The 17,652-nt window shown below is 39.0% G+C and overlaps 1 protein-coding gene across 1 annotated transcript in view; it reads left to right on the plus strand.

Moving 5' to 3' along the window:
- Window positions 1–234: 234 nt before the first annotated feature.
- ZMPSTE24 (zinc metallopeptidase STE24) overlaps window positions 235–17,652 on the plus strand; it is a gene marked incomplete at both ends in the record, with an annotated part of 30,704 nt that continues 13,286 nt past the window's right edge. The window contains 7 exons of the mRNA XM_084243447.1: window positions 235–357; window positions 2,100–2,246; window positions 4,396–4,482; window positions 7,290–7,406; window positions 7,806–7,958; window positions 10,424–10,565; window positions 14,893–15,077. Coding sequence (XP_084099573.1) covers window positions 235–357; window positions 2,100–2,246; window positions 4,396–4,482; window positions 7,290–7,406; window positions 7,806–7,958; window positions 10,424–10,565; window positions 14,893–15,077 — 954 coding nt within the window. The remainder of the gene's footprint in view (window positions 358–2,099; window positions 2,247–4,395; window positions 4,483–7,289; window positions 7,407–7,805; window positions 7,959–10,423; window positions 10,566–14,892; window positions 15,078–17,652) is intronic.

Consider the following 17,652-nt stretch of genomic DNA (forward strand, 5'->3'; position numbering starts at 1 on the left):
GTGAGCAGGGCTGGGCTGGCCCGTTTCCCGTAGAAATTAGGCGGCCCTAGGGGCCGTGGGCATGGGCAGGAGTGCTTGTGTGACACTACTGACTGTGCAGAGGGTGGTGGAGAGGGGCGGTTGTCGGTGCTCGGAAGGGACAGATATTGTTGTGACACTGCGGCGACGCCCTGAGGGGACCGGTGTCTGTGTGGCACCGGAGCACGCTGCAGGAGCCGGCCGGACCGGGTGGCCATGGGGATGTGGGCGTCTCTGGATGCGCTGTGTGAGGTGTCGGCCGAGAAGCTTATCTTCGGGGCCGTGCTGCTCTTCTCCTGGACAGTGTACCTTTGGGAGACCTTCCTAGCGCAACGACAGGTGAGCCTCGACAGGGCCCACCTTACCCCGACACCTGACCAGCCCTAGGGCCGCCTCGGCCACCATCCCAAGTCCCTGGAGGATTGCTGGGGCCCAGCACCAGCCTCGACCCAGCGGATCCCTACAGAGTCCCCTGACTTAGCCTTGAGGGGACCTGGTGTCTCAGGGACGAATTCCATAACGTGGTCATGGGACATAGTCTGGTGCGGGCCTTGAGAGTACGAAGTCTGGGCCCTATCAGGATTGAGCTCTGCTGTCTGCTCCACAGCTTTCTTAGGTTGTGGGGACACAGACACTCTTTATCACTGGCATTCCTTCAAAAGGAAGATGCCAACTTTTGGAAACAGACATTTGTGAAATTATGCCCAACCACAGGATTAGGAGATCATTTTGCAATCCTTCCAAGGACCTGCACTTTTTTCTTCTTTCCTTAAAAAAGTGTATTTTTTTGCCCAAAGAACAAAATTTTCTTGTTTTTATTAAAAGTGTCTATTATTTTTGTTAATAAAGTTAAAGCAGTACAATAGAAAGTAAACGTTACTTAGCAATTTCCTGGACATAATTCTAACTAACAGACTGATGAATTAGAAGTCTGAACTTTTAAATGAGATAGCTTTTAAGATTAGTTGATCACTTTACTGCTGTCTCTTGCTGCTGGTTTGTTTTACCCACCTCTTCCATTGTTGTCACTGAATTATGTCAACCAGAATGGTTATGAAAACTTTTCTCTTTTTATTTGATGGACTTTTTCCCAAGTAATACAGCCTTTTTCCTCTGCAAATTTCTTCTCTTATTTTACATAAGAGAATCTTTAAGTTGGAACTTGAGGATTTTCTCTATCTCTGGATGTTTGATTATATCTTGATCTCCTTTAGTCTGTGATGCGCAAAGAAACTTTAAGCTGTGTAGCATGAGGTTATCTGATGTAACTTTTTGGATAGCTTCATTAGTATAGAATCTTGTAGACCTAAAGAAGATCTTTTGCATAAAGTAAATGTGTATGTAGTTGAGATATTGGGCTTGAGATATTGAACAATAATCTATCTTTAATAATAAGTCCAGTTACAGTAACTACTTTTCCACAGTGTTTTGGTTACTGAGTTGTGCTTTAATACAGTGCCTTTTATCGAGGGCTTTGTAAGGTGCACAGTGCTATATAGAGAAACTATTTGTTGTGAAACCATTGTAGGAGATACTGTTCATTATTTTGTGTGTCTCTGTTCACTGTATTATGTCCCAAGGGCTGAAATTACCTTTTATAACTTAGTATAAGAATAAAGTTTGTCTTTCTTGAAGATCTAATAATGTTTTCAATTCCTTTCATTTGACTTCTAAACTTAACCACCAGCTGTAATACCTGCTAATAACCATGAGTATAACCATCAAATGTGCTTTCTTTGATTTTGTTTTCTATATTGTAGCAAGTGTGTTAGTTATATCTGGGATAAGTGGTGCCCATTGTGATGCTGTAATTTTGGTTTATATATGCAAACAATGTGTGGTGACAACCGTGATTTTAATTTTACCTGGTCAGATTCTCTTGTTTTGTTTTTACTTTCCTGCATCATTTGTTTTAGAGGCACTTGATCAAATACAATATCTTTCATTGTTATAAAGCAAATTCAAGAGGCTTAAGTGATAAGATAATGCTGTAAACCATTCAGTGTTTGATTGCAAATGACATTTATAATAATGAATTGGTTTGACTGTTTTATTAAAGTTTTTTCTTCTAAATATTTCAGAGAAGAGTATATAAAACAACAACTCATGTACCAATGGAATTAGGACAGATCATGGATTCAGAAACATTTGCAAAATCTCGACTGTATCAGCTGGATAAAAGTACTTTCAGCTTCTGGTCAGGACTCTATTCAGAGATTGAAGGCACAGTGAGTAATTTATGTCTTGGAGAGATAATCAAATCTAAATGATTTGTAATGTTTGTTTTCCTTTCTTATATTTGTAACACAAAATGATACCATACCTACAATCCCAGAATGTTTTCTTAACCTTTGTAATTGATAGAAATGGATGTGGAGTAGAAAAGCCAGAACATAATTGTTTAGTCAGATGAAAATTATAGAATATGGTTATTGTCACTCTGAGGCCAAGAAAGAACCTATGTTGTAAGTTGTTCTTGTCGCAGTCTCTACTCATCTTCCTACCTCTTATCTTAACTCTCTAATCTGTCCTCCACACTGAAGCCAAAGGAATCCTGAAACAAAATTCTGATCATTATTGTCCTATATGAAACCTTTCCCTGGCATGTTTCTCCTTCAAGGTGAATTTCAAATTTCCTGGACTTCTGAAGTCCAAATTTAATTGACATGGTTTATGATGTTCTTTTTTGACCGACTATTGCTTACTTGAACTTGATCTTTCTTGCCTTCAAATTCTTTCCCCTTTTCTGTTGGTATCTCATACTTAGCTTGGTTTCTTAAAGCTTACCATTAGAAAGAATCAATATTAGTTGGAAAACCTGTTCTGTTTGAAAGCAAATTCATTAATCCCTGTTTAATGTTAACTAACACGAATAGGTTCAGATGTTTTGATCACAAAAAAAAAAAAGTGAAAAGATTAATTAGATTATTTTTTTAAAAGGTCTTGGTAATTTTCTCCTGAGGCAACATAAGCTGAGGTCTTGTGTGACCAATCACAGGTGTATTGTTCACACAAATGTGGATGGCAGAGTACCTAGAGAGAAAATATCCGACCTTAGTGACATAACTTGCTGATATTTCGTAGGTGCCAATAAAGAACAACTCAAGAAATGGAATGGTGGGAGAATAGAGTAGGGCAGAATAAAAAAATTCAAGTTGTTCTTTTCCAGTGTCTGCATGTTTCAGAATGAGCAGTTTAATTTTTGTGAGCCTCATTTTTCTCAAGATGAGAAGTAGATGGATATTAAACCATATCATATAGTTTGTGGCAAAGACTAAATGAGTAACAATGTAAATGAAGAACTTAGTACAATGCTTAAACACCTAGCTATTACCTGGTTATTGAGTTTCTTAGGGTAAGCTACTTTAACCTCCTTGAGTTTCATTTGCCCCCTCTATTAAATATGGGTTACTATAGAAATTAAAGATGGGTTACTATACTCACTGGCCAGATTTTTTTTTTAAAAGATTTATTTATTTATTTATACAAGCACTGGGTATAGTCAGAAGCACAGGAGGGTGAGAGAATTCACCAGAGTCAGAGCAGAGAGCAGAGCAGGCAGACTGATGAAGTACACTGCTGAGGGGAGCAGCGGGCGGCAGGAGAGGTCTGCGCGCCATGTGGGGACCCTCACCTGGTGGCCAAGGATCGAACCGGTGCTGCGGAGGCTGCGGGCAGCTTCATAACCCAGCGCTTAACCCCTGCGCCATCACCGGGGAGGCCCCTGAATTTTTTTTTTTTAAGATTTATTTATTTTTATACAAGAGCTGGGGTACAGGCCAGAGGCATGGGAGGGTGAGAGGATTCACCAGAGACAGAGTGGGGAACAGAATAGGCAGACTGATGAAATACACTGCTGAGGGGAGCAGGGGTGAGACAGGAGAGGTCTGCTGCGCCATGTGGGTAGCTCCCTGGCTGGGGATCGAACTCATGCTACAGTGGCTGAGGATAGCTTCATAGGTTGCATCTTAACCCCTTGTGCCACCAGGAAGGCCCTACAGCTGTGTTTTCTTTTTTTTAGATTTATTTATGCATACAAGAACTAGGGCACAGGCCAGAGATGCGGGGGGTGAGAGGATTCACTAGACAGACTGGGGAACAGAACAGGCAGATCGACTGAAATACACTGCTGAGGGGAGCAGCGGACGAGACAGGAGAGGTCCGCTGTGCCATGTGGGTTGCTCCCTGGCCTGGGATAGAACTTGTGCTGTAGTGGCTGCAGATAGCTTCATAGGTTGCATCATAATCCCTTGTGCTACCAGGGAGGCCCCTACAGCTGTATTTTCTTTAGAGATAATTATTGTTTTCTTTATAATGTGATCTCATATGCTAGTTGTTAGTACTGCCCAAAGTGATCAAAGTCTACTTCTTTTATAGCTTATTCTTGTCTTTGGAGGAATCCCTTATCTCTGGAGACTCTCTGGACAATTCTGTGGCTATGCTGGCTTTGGATCAGAATATGAGGTATGTAATTCATTAACTATATTTGTCAATGTCTTTCTTTTTGCTTGGCCAACTTTATACTAAAGTTCATTTTTTGTCTCCTGTGATATCTTCGGTTATGTGTAAAGGAATAGGTAAACTAATATTAAAGAGTGGTTTATGCATAAGGTTAAATGAGATATTAAGAAAGAATGAATCAGGTTATTTTAAATTAGTCCAATACTCCAAACATAGGTGACTTAACATATTAACTTGCAGAAGGACCTCTAACTTAAGGGATAAAGTTGATAAACTAAGGATAATGAGTGATATTTCAGAAGACTGCAATTAAGCAAAATGTCTAGATTTTCAGAAAGAGAAAGTAATAGGTTCTGTGTAGAATGCTAAACTCGATATCAATACCTTATCAAAATTCTACAGTGAATTATTAAAGAAGAGATTTATGAACTTTTAAAAAGATAGAGCTCAGGGCCTCCCCCGCTGGGTTGCAAAGCTGCCCGCAGCCTCTGCAGTGCCGATTCTATCCCCAGCCTTCTGGGGGAGGGTCCCACATGGCGCGCAGACCTCTCCTGCCGCCCACTGCTCCCCTCAGCAGTGTATCTCGTCCTTCTGCCTGTTCTGCTCTCTGCTCTGGCTCTGGTGAATTCTCTCACCCTCCCGCGCTTCTGACTGTACCCAGTGCTTGTATAAATAAATAATCTTTAAAAAAAAAAAGATAGAGCTCAGTTATAGTTCCACAGCAGCTGGTGAGGGGCATAGGATAAAATATTTTGTCATTAATCTGAAAAATTAAAGACAAGGAAATAACCATAAGTAGTAGTCTCAGTAAATAAAATAAGTGAGTGAGGGCCTCCCTGGTGGTATAGGGGTTAAGTCTCTGCACTATCACTAGAACAGTATGAGTTCTATCCTGGCCAGGCAGCTAACCCACATATGGCACAGCAGACCTCTTCTGTCTTACCCATTGCTCTCCTCAGCAGTGTATTTCAGTGAATCTGTCTGTTCTGCTCCCCACTCTGTCTCTGATGAGTCCTCTTACACGCAGCACCTCTGGCCTGCACCCCAGTTCTTCTATACATAAATAAATAAATCTTTTTGTGTGTGAAAGATTTATTTATTTATGCATATAAGAGCTGGGGTGTAGGTAGCAGGTGAGACAGGAGAGCTCTGCTGTGCCATGTGGGTCAATTCCCTGGCCAGGGATTGAACTGGAGTTGTAGTGGCTGTGGATAGATAGCGTCATAGTGCTAAGCCTTAACCCCTGGCGCCACCAGGGAGACCCAAACTTTTTTTTTTTTAAGAATTATTACTTAATTGTAAGATTTTTATTTTATTTATTTTGTATAGAAGAACTGGGGTATAGGTCAGAGGTAGGGGGCTGGTTGTAAGAGGATTCACCAAAGACAGAGTGGGGAGCAGAACAGGCAGGTCCACTGAAACACACTGCTGAGGAGAGCAGCAGGTGAGACAGGAGAGGTCTGCTGCGCCTTGTTGGCTAACTCCCTGGCTTGGCTGGAACTCAAGATGAGACCTCAACCCCTGAGCCACCAGGGAGGCCCTGCATATAAGATAACTTGAGGAAGATCCCATATTCACATCATTTTTATCAGCATACTATTATTACTGATCTATTTTATCATGAATTATTAATTTCTTACTCCCTTACTTACTCCCTTCCCTTCACCACCTGTTCTGCTCCCTACTCTGTCTCTGATGAATCCTCTCACCCCCCTCCCCCCCACCTCTGGTCTACACCCCAGTTCTTATATGCATAAATAAATAAAATAGATCTGTTAAAAAAAAGGAAAAATATCTTGTATGCAGTATTTTCAGACTGGTTGAATGTGGGTAACTGAAACCATGGAAAGTGAAACTGCAGAAACTGCTATACATTTTCTTAGGACAACTGAGTGAAAGACATACATGATTTGAGTATTTAGTATAAACAAACCTTTAAATTATTAAAACAAAAGCATACTATAAATTTTACAGTGTAACCTATATTACATTAGAAACCACAGAGATAGGGCCTCCCCTGGTGGCGCAGTGGTTGAGCGCTTGGCTGCGAAGCTGCCTGCAGCCTCTGCAGCATTGGTTCGATCCCCGGCCATCGGCGAGGGTCCCACATGGCACGCAGCCCTCTCCTGCAGCCCACTGGTCCCCTCAGCAGTCTACTTCGTCAGTCTGTCAGTCTGCCTGTTCTGTTCCTGGCTCTGGCTCTGGTGAATTCTCTCACCCTCCCGCGCTTCTGACTGTACCCACTGCTTATATAAAATAAATAAATAAATCTTTAAAAAAAAAAAAAAAGAAAAAAGAAACCACAGAGATAAATTTCAGTAGATTTAAAGTTCCTCTGTAGAAACAACTGGCATTATCAAATTTAAAAGGCAAACTACAAATTGGGATAATTACTCCATGTCACTAATCAAGAATTAATACACCCAACATAAAAAGAGCTTTTTAAAGAAAGTCTGCTTTAGAAAATTGAGTACATAAAATTCAATAGAAAAATGGGTATAGGAAAAAATATACAAAGGCAGAAATTTATATCATTATTAAACACATGAAAATATAAATCCACACTGACATCAAGTAACTTTCATACAGTACCTGTATAATAAAAGAAGAATTTTTCTGTTGCCTCCTCTCACAAGTAAGTCTTAAGGGTAGAGGTGATGTTTTCAGACTTGTAATACCCACAAACCAAGAACATTGCTTGTGATATAGTAAGTATTCAGTAAATATTTGTTGATGTATTCACTAATAATTCATTTGAAGATGAATTACATTATAATTTCAAAGCTACAATTTTTTTTTCTTATATTTAGATTACTCAGTCCTTGGTGTTTCTGCTGTTGGCTACACTTTTCAGTGCATTAACTGGTTTGCCATGGAGTCTTTATAATACTTTTGTCATAGAAGAAAAACACGGTTTCAATCAACAGGTATAATGGAGAATGCAAATATTCTCTCTGTTATATGTGTGCATCTTTGGTGCTTTTGTTCTCTTCTGGTAATAATTGAAACATAATTTGCTATTTTAGAGTATGAATTAATTGAGAATAAAGAAATTGCATATATGGTAAAGATAGTTTTAAGTCTTGCCATAAACTTTTCTAGTATTGTATAGTGTTTTTCTATTATAATAGCTAATACTATTTAAATGAGTTTAAATAACATTTAAATGTAAAAAAAGACTAACTTAAGCTACCTACTGTGATATAATATAGTTTCACTGCCTGTTAACTTTTAAAATTGCTCCAATAATATATCCTTTGTATTAACTAATAGTTATTTAAAAAGCAGTTTCTCAGTTTTTTTAATGATGTTTTCTTCTTTTTCAGACTTTGGGGTTCTTTTTGAAAGATGCAATCAAGAAATTCGTTGTAACTCAGTGCATTTTATTGCCTGTATCTTCACTTCTACTTTACATTATTAAAATTGGAGGTGACTATTTTTTTATTTATGCCTGGCTCTTCACATTAGTTGTTTCTCTGGTGAGTAAAATCTGAGTTTCATTTTCTTTTACAGAAGTTCCTTGATAAGATAATTGTAATTTATCTTCATTAGCATATAAACAGTTAAGATGCAGATGAAGTATAAATTGGTACAATATAAATTTCTCACTTAGTTTTCTGCTTTTGAGTATAGAAGCCAGAGAGTCGACAATAGATTTTCTTCTCCTTATGCTGACATAGTTCCTAGAAGCTAGTTGTTAATGAACCAGTTGTCAGGCAATTTGGGGCTGTGCATTTGTGAGTTGCCAGAATGGATGATTCAATTTGATAATTGAATGACACTTGTCTGAGCGCCAATGCCTGGCAGTCATGGTTGTTTTGTTTTTTGTTTTTTTTTTTTTAAAGATTGATTGATTGATTGACTTTTAGGGATTTATTTATTTATTTATACAAGCACTGGGTACAGTCAGAAGCGCGGGAGGGCAAGAGAATTCACCAGAGCCAGAGCGGGGAGCAGAGCAGGCAGAAGGACCGAAGTACACTGCTGAGGGGAGCAGTGGGTGGCAGGAGAGGTCTGCGTGCCATGTGGGACCCTCCTCCGGTGGCCGGGAGCAGCCAGGGATTGAACCGGCGCTGCAGAGGCTGTGGGCAGCTTCGCAACCCAGCGCTCAACCGCTGCGCTACCGGGGAGGCCCTCATAGTTGTTTTGATGAGAGGATTAGATTTAAGAGGGACAGGAAGAGGAAAGCATAAATGTTTCTGGTTTTCTGCCCTCCTCCCCCTGCCTTTCCCTTTCTCTGTTCTTCCTTTCTCCCTGTTCTCAGTTTTTTCCCCCCACTGCCTCATCTCCTTCCCTCTCTTCCTTCTTTTTTATTAAAAAAAGATTTATTTATTTATGCGTACAAGAACTGTTACAGGCCAGAGTTGTGGAGGGTGAGAGGATTCTTCAGAGACAGAGCTGGGAGCAGAACAGCAGATCTACTGAAATACACTGCTGATAGGAGCAGCGGGCACAACACGAGAGGTGTGCTGCGCCATGTGGGTCGCTCCCTGGCTGGCCTGGGATCGAACTCGTGCTGCAGTGGCTGCCGATAGCTTCACAGTGTTGTGCCTAACCCCTTGAGCCACCAGGGAGACCCTTCCCCTCCTTCTCTTTCCCTTTTCCTCTCACACCTCTTATCCATTTTTTCCTTCCTCACATTTCTTTTTCTCTTCTCTTTCCCATGTTCTAATATATACACACTATGGCACAATGAAAATGGTCTGTTCACAGCCCCCAGAAAATAACATCTATAAGTTCTTCAGCTCCATAGATGATGAGGTTTATTTATTCATTTATTTTTAAAGATTCATTTATTTATGCATACAAGAACTGGGGTGTAAGCCAGAGGTACGGCGGGGGTGAGTGCAGGGGGGCGCTGTGGGAGGGCCCACCAGAGAGAGCAGGGAACAGAACAGGCAGAATCACTGAAACACACTGCTGAGGAGAGCAGTGGGCCAGCCAGGAGAGGTCTGCTGAGCCATGTGGGTTGCTCCCTGGCTGGCTGGAGATCAAACACGTGCTTACAGTGGCTGGCGATATAGCATGGTCTTAACCCCTGCACCACCAGGGAGGCCCCTGATGAGGTTTATTTTAATCTGAATTCTGGTGATGCTCATTGCTTCATTTGGCAGTGGTGGGATCAAGACCAGAAAATGGACTCAAGTTGGATTTATAGCTAGAGTGTTGATGTGAGAGGAAAGAGAGCAGAGAAATGCTCCACATTGCTTAAGGAATGCTAGTTCAACTAAAATGTGCTGTTGTGAACTACATGTAACTAATTTTAACAGACCAACCAAAAAAAAAAAAAAAAAAAGCACAGAGGGGCCTCCCTGATGGTGCAGGGGTTAAAGTCTCAGCACTATCAAGCTATCGCCAGCCACTGCAGCATGAGTTAGATCCCTGGCCACAGAGCTAACCCACATGGCATGGCAGACCTCTCCTGTCTCTTGCCCACTGCTCCCCTCAGGAGTCTTTCAGTGGATCTGTCTGGTCTGCTTCCCATTCTGTCTCTGGTGAATCCTCTCATCCCTGCACCTTTGGCCTATACCCCATTTCTACACAAAAATAAATAAATCAAAATCTTAAAAAAAAAACAAACACGGCACAGAGTCATGCTCTAGTAATTAATTTTTAGCAGACTTCAGATCTTTCATGGTTATGCTAAAAGGTAGAATTCCAGGTTATGATGATGGGATAATGAACTGTCAGAAATCTCCAAGATAGTTCTGAATGGATCATTTGGCTTTTCAATTCTTATCACCTAGAGACTGCTCATTTTTATTTAATTTATTAGATATTGAGCATTTACTATCTGGGACTATTTGGGGTTGGGAAAACCATAGTAAATTAGACTAGTCCCAGGACCAGAATCACAGAGTTGTTTTAATATAATTCAATCTGTATAATGAGTAGTTTTTCTTTGAGAACATATTTATAGGTTATTCTGACATTTATTTTTCAGGTACTTGTCACAATCTATGCTGATTATATTGCCCCTTTATTTGACAAATTTACACCTCTGCCCGAGGGAAAACTTAAACAAGAAATTGAAGTAATGGCGAAGAGTATTGACTTTCCTTTGACTAAGGTGTATGTTGTTGAAGGTAAGGCTATCTAGGGATAAGAAGCTTTTATTCAAATGGTTTGTTTTATTTGAGTATCTTATTCATAAATTTTAATGAAGGATTATCAGGTTTTTAAAAATTAATTATTTAAAGGTTAGGGGTTTACATTTGGCTTTTTATTATTTATAGGAATTGATGACATAAGCCAGAGACAGAAGTTGGTGGCCTGATGCCAAATCCTGCTCTTGCTTGCAGCTGGGTTTGGTCAGCTTTACATACTGTTTTTAATTTTTGGCCTAGACCTTTATTACTGTTATGTCTATTGGACTTGTTTATTTACTTCTGTTACCTATCTGGCTCCTTTAGGTAATTGAGTTGGACTCGTATAGATTCTGTTTAGCACCGTTTTGGGGACTAATAAAGAAAACCAATGTTATTGTAATTGTCTTTTTTTTTTTTTTTTTTTATAGATTTTTTTTTTTTTTTAATAGAGGCATGTTTTATTTATTTATTTGTTTGTTTGTTTTGTTTATACATGCACTGGGTACAGTCAGAAGCGCGGGAGGGTGAGAGAATTCACCAGAGCCAGAGCGGGGAGCAGAGCAGGCAGAAGGACCGAAGTACACTGCTGAGGGGAGCAGCGGGCGGCAGGAGAGGTCTGCGCGCCATGCGGGACCCTCCTCTGGTGGCCGGGGAGCAGCCGGGGATCGAACCGGCGCCGCAGAGGCCGCGAGCAGCCTCGCAACCCAGCGCTCAACCGCTGCGCCACCGGGGAGGCCCGTCTTTTTTTTTTTTAAGATTTATTTTATTTATTTATACAAGCACTGGGTACAGTCAGAAGCGTGGGAGGGCGAGAGAATTCACCAGAGCCAGAGCGGGGAGCAGAGCAGGCAGAAGGACCAAAGTACACTGCTGAGGGGAGCAGTGGGTGGCAGGAGAGGTCTGCGCGCCATGTGGGACCCTCCTCCAGTGGCCAGAGAGCAGCCAGGGATCGAACCGGCGCTGCAGAGGCTGCGGGCAGCTTCGCAACCCAGCGCTCAACCGCTGCGCCACCGGGGAGGCCCCTTGTAATTGTCTTTTGCCACAAAAACTCCAGTGTTCTAAAGGGCACTGACTTTACCAGCAGATTACCAAAAACTATTGTACCACTGGGTACATCACATTCATTAGACTCGGTTTTTTTTTTCAATGATTGTTTTTAAAAGTTAAGCTTTCTATTAGCTTTCATAAAACTACTAAAGTATCAAGGAAGCCTTTAAAGATGTGGAGGAAAACTGTAGTGTGGCACTATGACTTGAGATCTCTATTAAAATCCATGTAAATGAATGAGACCGCCTACCAGCTGTGGGATCTTTGACAGATCACCTTTACCCCTCTAAGTTTTAGTTTTTTGGTTTTTTTTTTTAAAGATTTATTTATTTATGCATACAAGAGCTGGGGTTCAGACCAGAGATAGTGGGAGGTGAGAGGATTCACCAGAGAGAGAGTGGGGAACAGAACAGGCAGACCGACTGAAATACACTGCTGAAGGGAGCAGTGGGTGACATAGGAGAGGTCTGTTTCGCCATGTGGGTTGCTCTCTGGCCTGCTGGGATCAGCCAGGGATCTAACTCAAGCTGCAGAGGCTGTGGATTGCTTCATAGTGCGGTGCTTAACCCCTTGCGCCACCAGGGAGGCCCCTCTAAGTTTTATTTTTGCCTCCTCTAAACCATGGTTTGGCAAGTGTTTTCTGTAAAGTACTATATGGTAAACATTGTAGGCTTTGCAGGTCATATGGTCTCCGTCAAAACTATTCAACTGTTATCGTTTTAGTAAAAAGCTGCCATAGCTATATAAACAAATGAATATGGCTGCATTCTAATAAAAGTCTAAAAATAAGCAACAGGTTGGATTTGACTTTTCAGCCATAGTTTGCCCATTTGTCCTCTCAACTAAAAAATTACCAGAGAAAACCAGCTGTATAAGATGAAGGAGTAGAAACTGAGAGTAATGGCTTGGTCAGGGGAGAACAGAGATGATCACAGCTGGAGAGGATGAATTAACTGCAACTAGAAGAGTATAGAAAATCTCAGACATATAGTAACTAAGGCTGTACAGCCTGACTGAAAGTACAGTTTGAGCATATTGTGGGGAAATGGTAGAAAAAGAAGCCAATTCATACTTACTTCATTAAGCCTCTGAGATTACTACTCTCTTAGGTAATTTTAAACTAGAAGCACACTATGCACAATAGAACAATCTCTGAGGGACTTTCGCCCAAGGGGCAAACTAAGTTGCTGATTACTTAAGTTATAATCAGATAACATAAACAACAGCTAATGATATGACAAGAGAGGTAATTGATAAGATGTATGATGTAAACCATTGATGCTATATGAGTTTAGATGAAATGGGGAAAGCTACATGGAAGATTATAACATGAGCTGCAACTTTATGAAAAATCAAAATTTGACTCTAGTCCCACAGATTCTGATTTAGTAAATGCTTCTAGTATTTACTTCTAATAAATGCCCATAGGTGATTTTATTATAGGTGTTCCTTGGGCTACTCTTTGAGTACTCTTGAATCAGTGGGAGATATTAAGATATTAATTCCTTTTTATTTATATGCATATAATCTGCATACTTCCATGAATAACTTCAGGCAACTTTTGAGATATCTTTTAATTAGTTTAAAAATTAGAATTAAAGATGGAAATGAGATAGAAGTATAAGATCTCAGAATGATATATAGCACCACTTATTTGACTCTTCCTGGCAAAAAAACCAAAAGGTAAGTAACTAGATAAGTAATTAAGTAAATGCTATTTATCAAGGCCTTTAGGCTTTTCTAAAGGCTTTTAGATTCTAAACATACTGCTAAATATGTTTTTCATTAGAAATATCAGTAGGGGGCCTCCCTGGTGGCGCAGCTGTGGAGCACTGGGCTGCGAAACTGCCTGCAGAGCCTTCAGCCTCTGCAGCACTGGTTGGACCAGCTGCCAGAAGGGTCCCTCATGGCGCGCAGACCTTTCCTGCCTCGCCCACTGCTCCCCTCAGCAGTGTATTTTATCAGTCTGCCTGTTCTGTTCCCCCTCTGGCTCTGGTGAGTTCTCTCACCCTCCTGTACTTCTGACTGTACCCAGTGCTTGTATAAATTAATTAATTAATTAATTTTTTAAAAAAAGAAATATCTGTAGGTAAAACTCCTGATCTTCTGAGAGAGCTATTATTACTAATATACTTTTTAAAAGTCTTTTTTAAAAAGTATATTAGTAATAATAGTTTAGATAGATCAAGCAGTATTACAAATTAGATATTTTTTTCCCAAAGATTTTATTTATGCATACAAGAACTTGGGGTACAGGCCAGAGGTACAGGGGGTGAGAGGATTCACCAGAGACAGAGTGGGGAGCAGAACAGGCAGATTGACTGAAATACACTGCTGAGGGGAGCAGCTGGTAAGACAGGAGAGGTCTGCTGCACCATGTGGGTAGTTCCCTGGCCCGGGATCAAACTCATGCTGCAGTGGCTGCATATTGCTTTATAGGTCTCATCTTAACCCCTTGAGCCACCAGGAAGGCCACAAATTAGATTTCTTATATAGCCTTTAATCCAATTCATTGATTTGGATACTGGCTTTTACTAAACAGGAACATCAAGTTTCTTACTGATATATTTACACAACTAATACATGGCAGAGCTAAGATTTGAACCCAAAGTCTGCTCTTAACCAATAAATTGTGGAGTATTCAGAAAAATACAAGGAAGAAAATAAAAATCAACCATAGTTCAGTTTCTGCTAACTACTATTTAAAAGTTAAGTATTTTCCCAGTCTTTTTAAAAAGAACTTTAATTCTTTTTCTGATATAGAAATAAACTTATTTTAAAAGCTTTGGGAAAAAGAAAAATATAAAAGAGGAAACAAAAGTACGTAGTTCTAGAACCCAGTAATAAACACTTCAATATTCTGACATATTTCTTAATAAGCTTGTTTATGCTTTACTATTTACATGACAGTAATGGAATGTTAAGTGTATGAAGTGTTATATCCTCATATATTTGTCAACTTTTTCCTGTTAAAATTTTTTGAAAGTATAATTATTATAGTGTTACTATAATTTAATCCTTCCACTGCTATTGCATATGTAGGTTTTACTTGTTTATTTATTGTTATAAAATTGCAATAAGCATGAATATTTGTTGGCAAGACTGCAGAATACTAGACACTCCATTATTAGTGGTGATTTTTGTTGATATAATTTTCGTCAAGTATTAAACAACTTGAACATGTAAATGTTCTTCAGTAATTCACTTTCTAGGAGTCTCTCCAAAGCACCCCAAACTTTTTAATTATTCTCCATGCTTTGAACTGTCTTTTTCTTAGGATCTAAACGCTCTTCCCACAGCAATGCTTACTTTTATGGCTTCTTCAAGAACAAGAGAATAGTTTTGTTTGACACTCTACTGGAAGAGTATTCTTTACTAAACAAAGATACCCAGGAGGATTCTGGCATGGAACCCCACAATGATGGCGAAGGGGACAGTGAAGAAATAAAAGCTAAAGTTAAAGTGAGTTCTTTTTTCCCTAAGAGATTCTGGCTTAGTTTTTATGAATAGTTCCTTCAGCAACTCAGTATCAATTTCTACATAGTGAGTATTGAAATCAGGAAGACTGAACATAAGGAAACTCAAACACCACGGCCCTTTTATGATTCTGGCATTTGGTAGATTATCACTGTTATTACCTACTACCTAACAACCTTGTAAGATTTTCCAAAATGTACACAATAAGACTCGGAGCATAAATTTTGGGTTATAAGTGATCTTTAAAATAGGGACCTTATATATAACACACACACACACACACACACACACACACACCTTGTTAAGTTTCTGATCAAAGTCCCAGAAGCAGGATAAAGAAGAGAGAAACATATAATTTTTAACTTCATTGAATTGTAGTAATTATAGACTCTGACAATGGAGAGGCGTGGCTTTGAGTCCTAGTTCTGTCATTTAGTGGTTGTGTGGCCTTGGGTACATTATGTAATTTGTTTAAAAAATGTTTATAAAATGTTATACTCTGCTGAGATACTTCCTTTGGCATTAAGAATAAAAAAAAATACAGGAGCAAATCTTGTAGTCTGAAGAAGAGAACATCATATAATCAGAGTACAATATAATTGCTACAGTGAAGCTATCTATATATACTGGATAGAGTGAGGCACAAGAGAAGATATTTCTTAAATCTAACAGAGTCTGAGAAAACTTTTCTGAATCCTTTCCTAAATGAGGTTAGCAACTGCTAATTATCAAGCAGTAGATGAGAATAAATAGTGTATGCGTGTGGTGGAAGTTTAGGAAACTGATTTATCTAGCTGCTGTTAATCACCTTTGTACAACACAGTGGTGGGTGCAAAAGTAGTTTTAAGTCTGGATGATGTAAAGAAGTTGAATTTTTAAATTTTTAACAAATTTAAAGAAGCAAACTAAAGTTTTACAGGAGAATCCATGGTTTAAACTGGGAAGCAGAATAAACATAATAGCCTAAAGGACTGTTATGTTATATAGAATGAGGCTAATGATACCTGCCTTAAAATAGTGGAAATTAATGAACTGTATGTAAAATACCTAGTATATATATATATAATGTTTGGTATGTTGACCATTAAGGAGTAGAGGCTATTCTAATTATTATTAAACACAACAGCCATGTTTTTGCTTATTTCTAAAGTAATAGAAATGTTAATAAACATCAGTAACAAATCAGTAATCCAGCTAACCAGTCTGTTTTTCTAATCTTTCTAAATTATCATTTTCTTCATCATTCTCTTCTTATTGGATAGGGATTATATTTCCTTTTTTTTTTTTTTTTGCCATTAAAGCTGTTTTCACAGTGAATATCCTTGTATGTAATTCATTATTTGCACTTCTTAATTTTTCCTTAGGATTAAATGTCTATTAATTAGTGCTTTAATTTTTTACTCCTTTTTAATAGCCGTGTCCTGAAGGTAAAAGTACTTGTGTATCTCTTAGCCATTTAAGGAACTAGGTTAGTTATCTCATTCTTTTCTTTCTCTACCAAATGTACTCTGACCTAAATTTCAATATTTAAAAGGAAAAGAGATAATAAAAATGTAAATAGCATCTAGCAAATTGTTTTAATATATCTTGTTCATACATCTATCCAGCCTCTCTTTAAGTGGTGAAAAAAAAGTCAGTTTCAAATTCACCTCTTTTTTTGTACTTCACCCTTTTAAGTAATTGAGTTTATTTCAAAACTTGCAGCCTTTACTTTCTAGGATATATCTAATTATTTGTTGCAGGATACTTTATCTGTCAGTAGATCAAGCTTACTATTTTGTTCAAATCTTTATATATTTATTGAAAGTTAACACCCTCTACTATGACAGATTTCAAAGATTTTTTTAATTTAAATATCTCAGTTTTGAATTAATATATTCTGAGGCAGTGGTATTAGTTACATGCAAATTTAGAATTAAAATATCCTGGTAAATCGAACCCATTTTCACTCTATTGTGACCTTTTTTATTTATGCTTTTTTGCCTGTAAGTCAATTTGTATGATATTAATATAGTTACACCAACTTTCTTTTGGTTAATGGTGTCCCTTGTGGAATTTTGAAAATTCTTGACCATTTTGTCTTTGGATATTGCTTCTTTTCAATTCTCTCTACTCTCTCTTTCTGAATTTCCAGTTAGATACTTTACCTTCTCATTCTGTATCCCTTTAGTGCTAAACACTTATGTATTTTCCGTCATTTTGTCTGTTGGGATAAATCTTTATGTATTTTTTTAAATATATATATTTTTAAAAACATTTTTTATTTATTTATACAAGCACTTGGTACAGTCAGAAGCGCGGGCGGGTGAGAGAATTCACCAGAGCTAGAGTGGGGAGCAGAACAGGTAGACTGACGAAATACACTGCTGAGGGGAGCAGGAGCTCAACAGGAGATGTCTGCGCGCCATGTGGGGCCCTCACCGGTGGCCAGGAATCGAACCGGCGCTGCAGAGGCTGTGGGCAGCTTTGCAGCCCAGCGCTCAACTGCTGTGCCACCAGGAGAGGCCCTAAATATATTTTTTTTAAGATTTATTTATGCATACAAGAACTGGGGTACAGG

The sequence above is a fragment of the Talpa europaea genome (genome assembly GCF_964194135.1).
Source record: "Talpa europaea genome assembly, chromosome: 9".
NCBI lineage: Eukaryota > Metazoa > Chordata > Mammalia > Eulipotyphla > Talpidae > Talpa > Talpa europaea.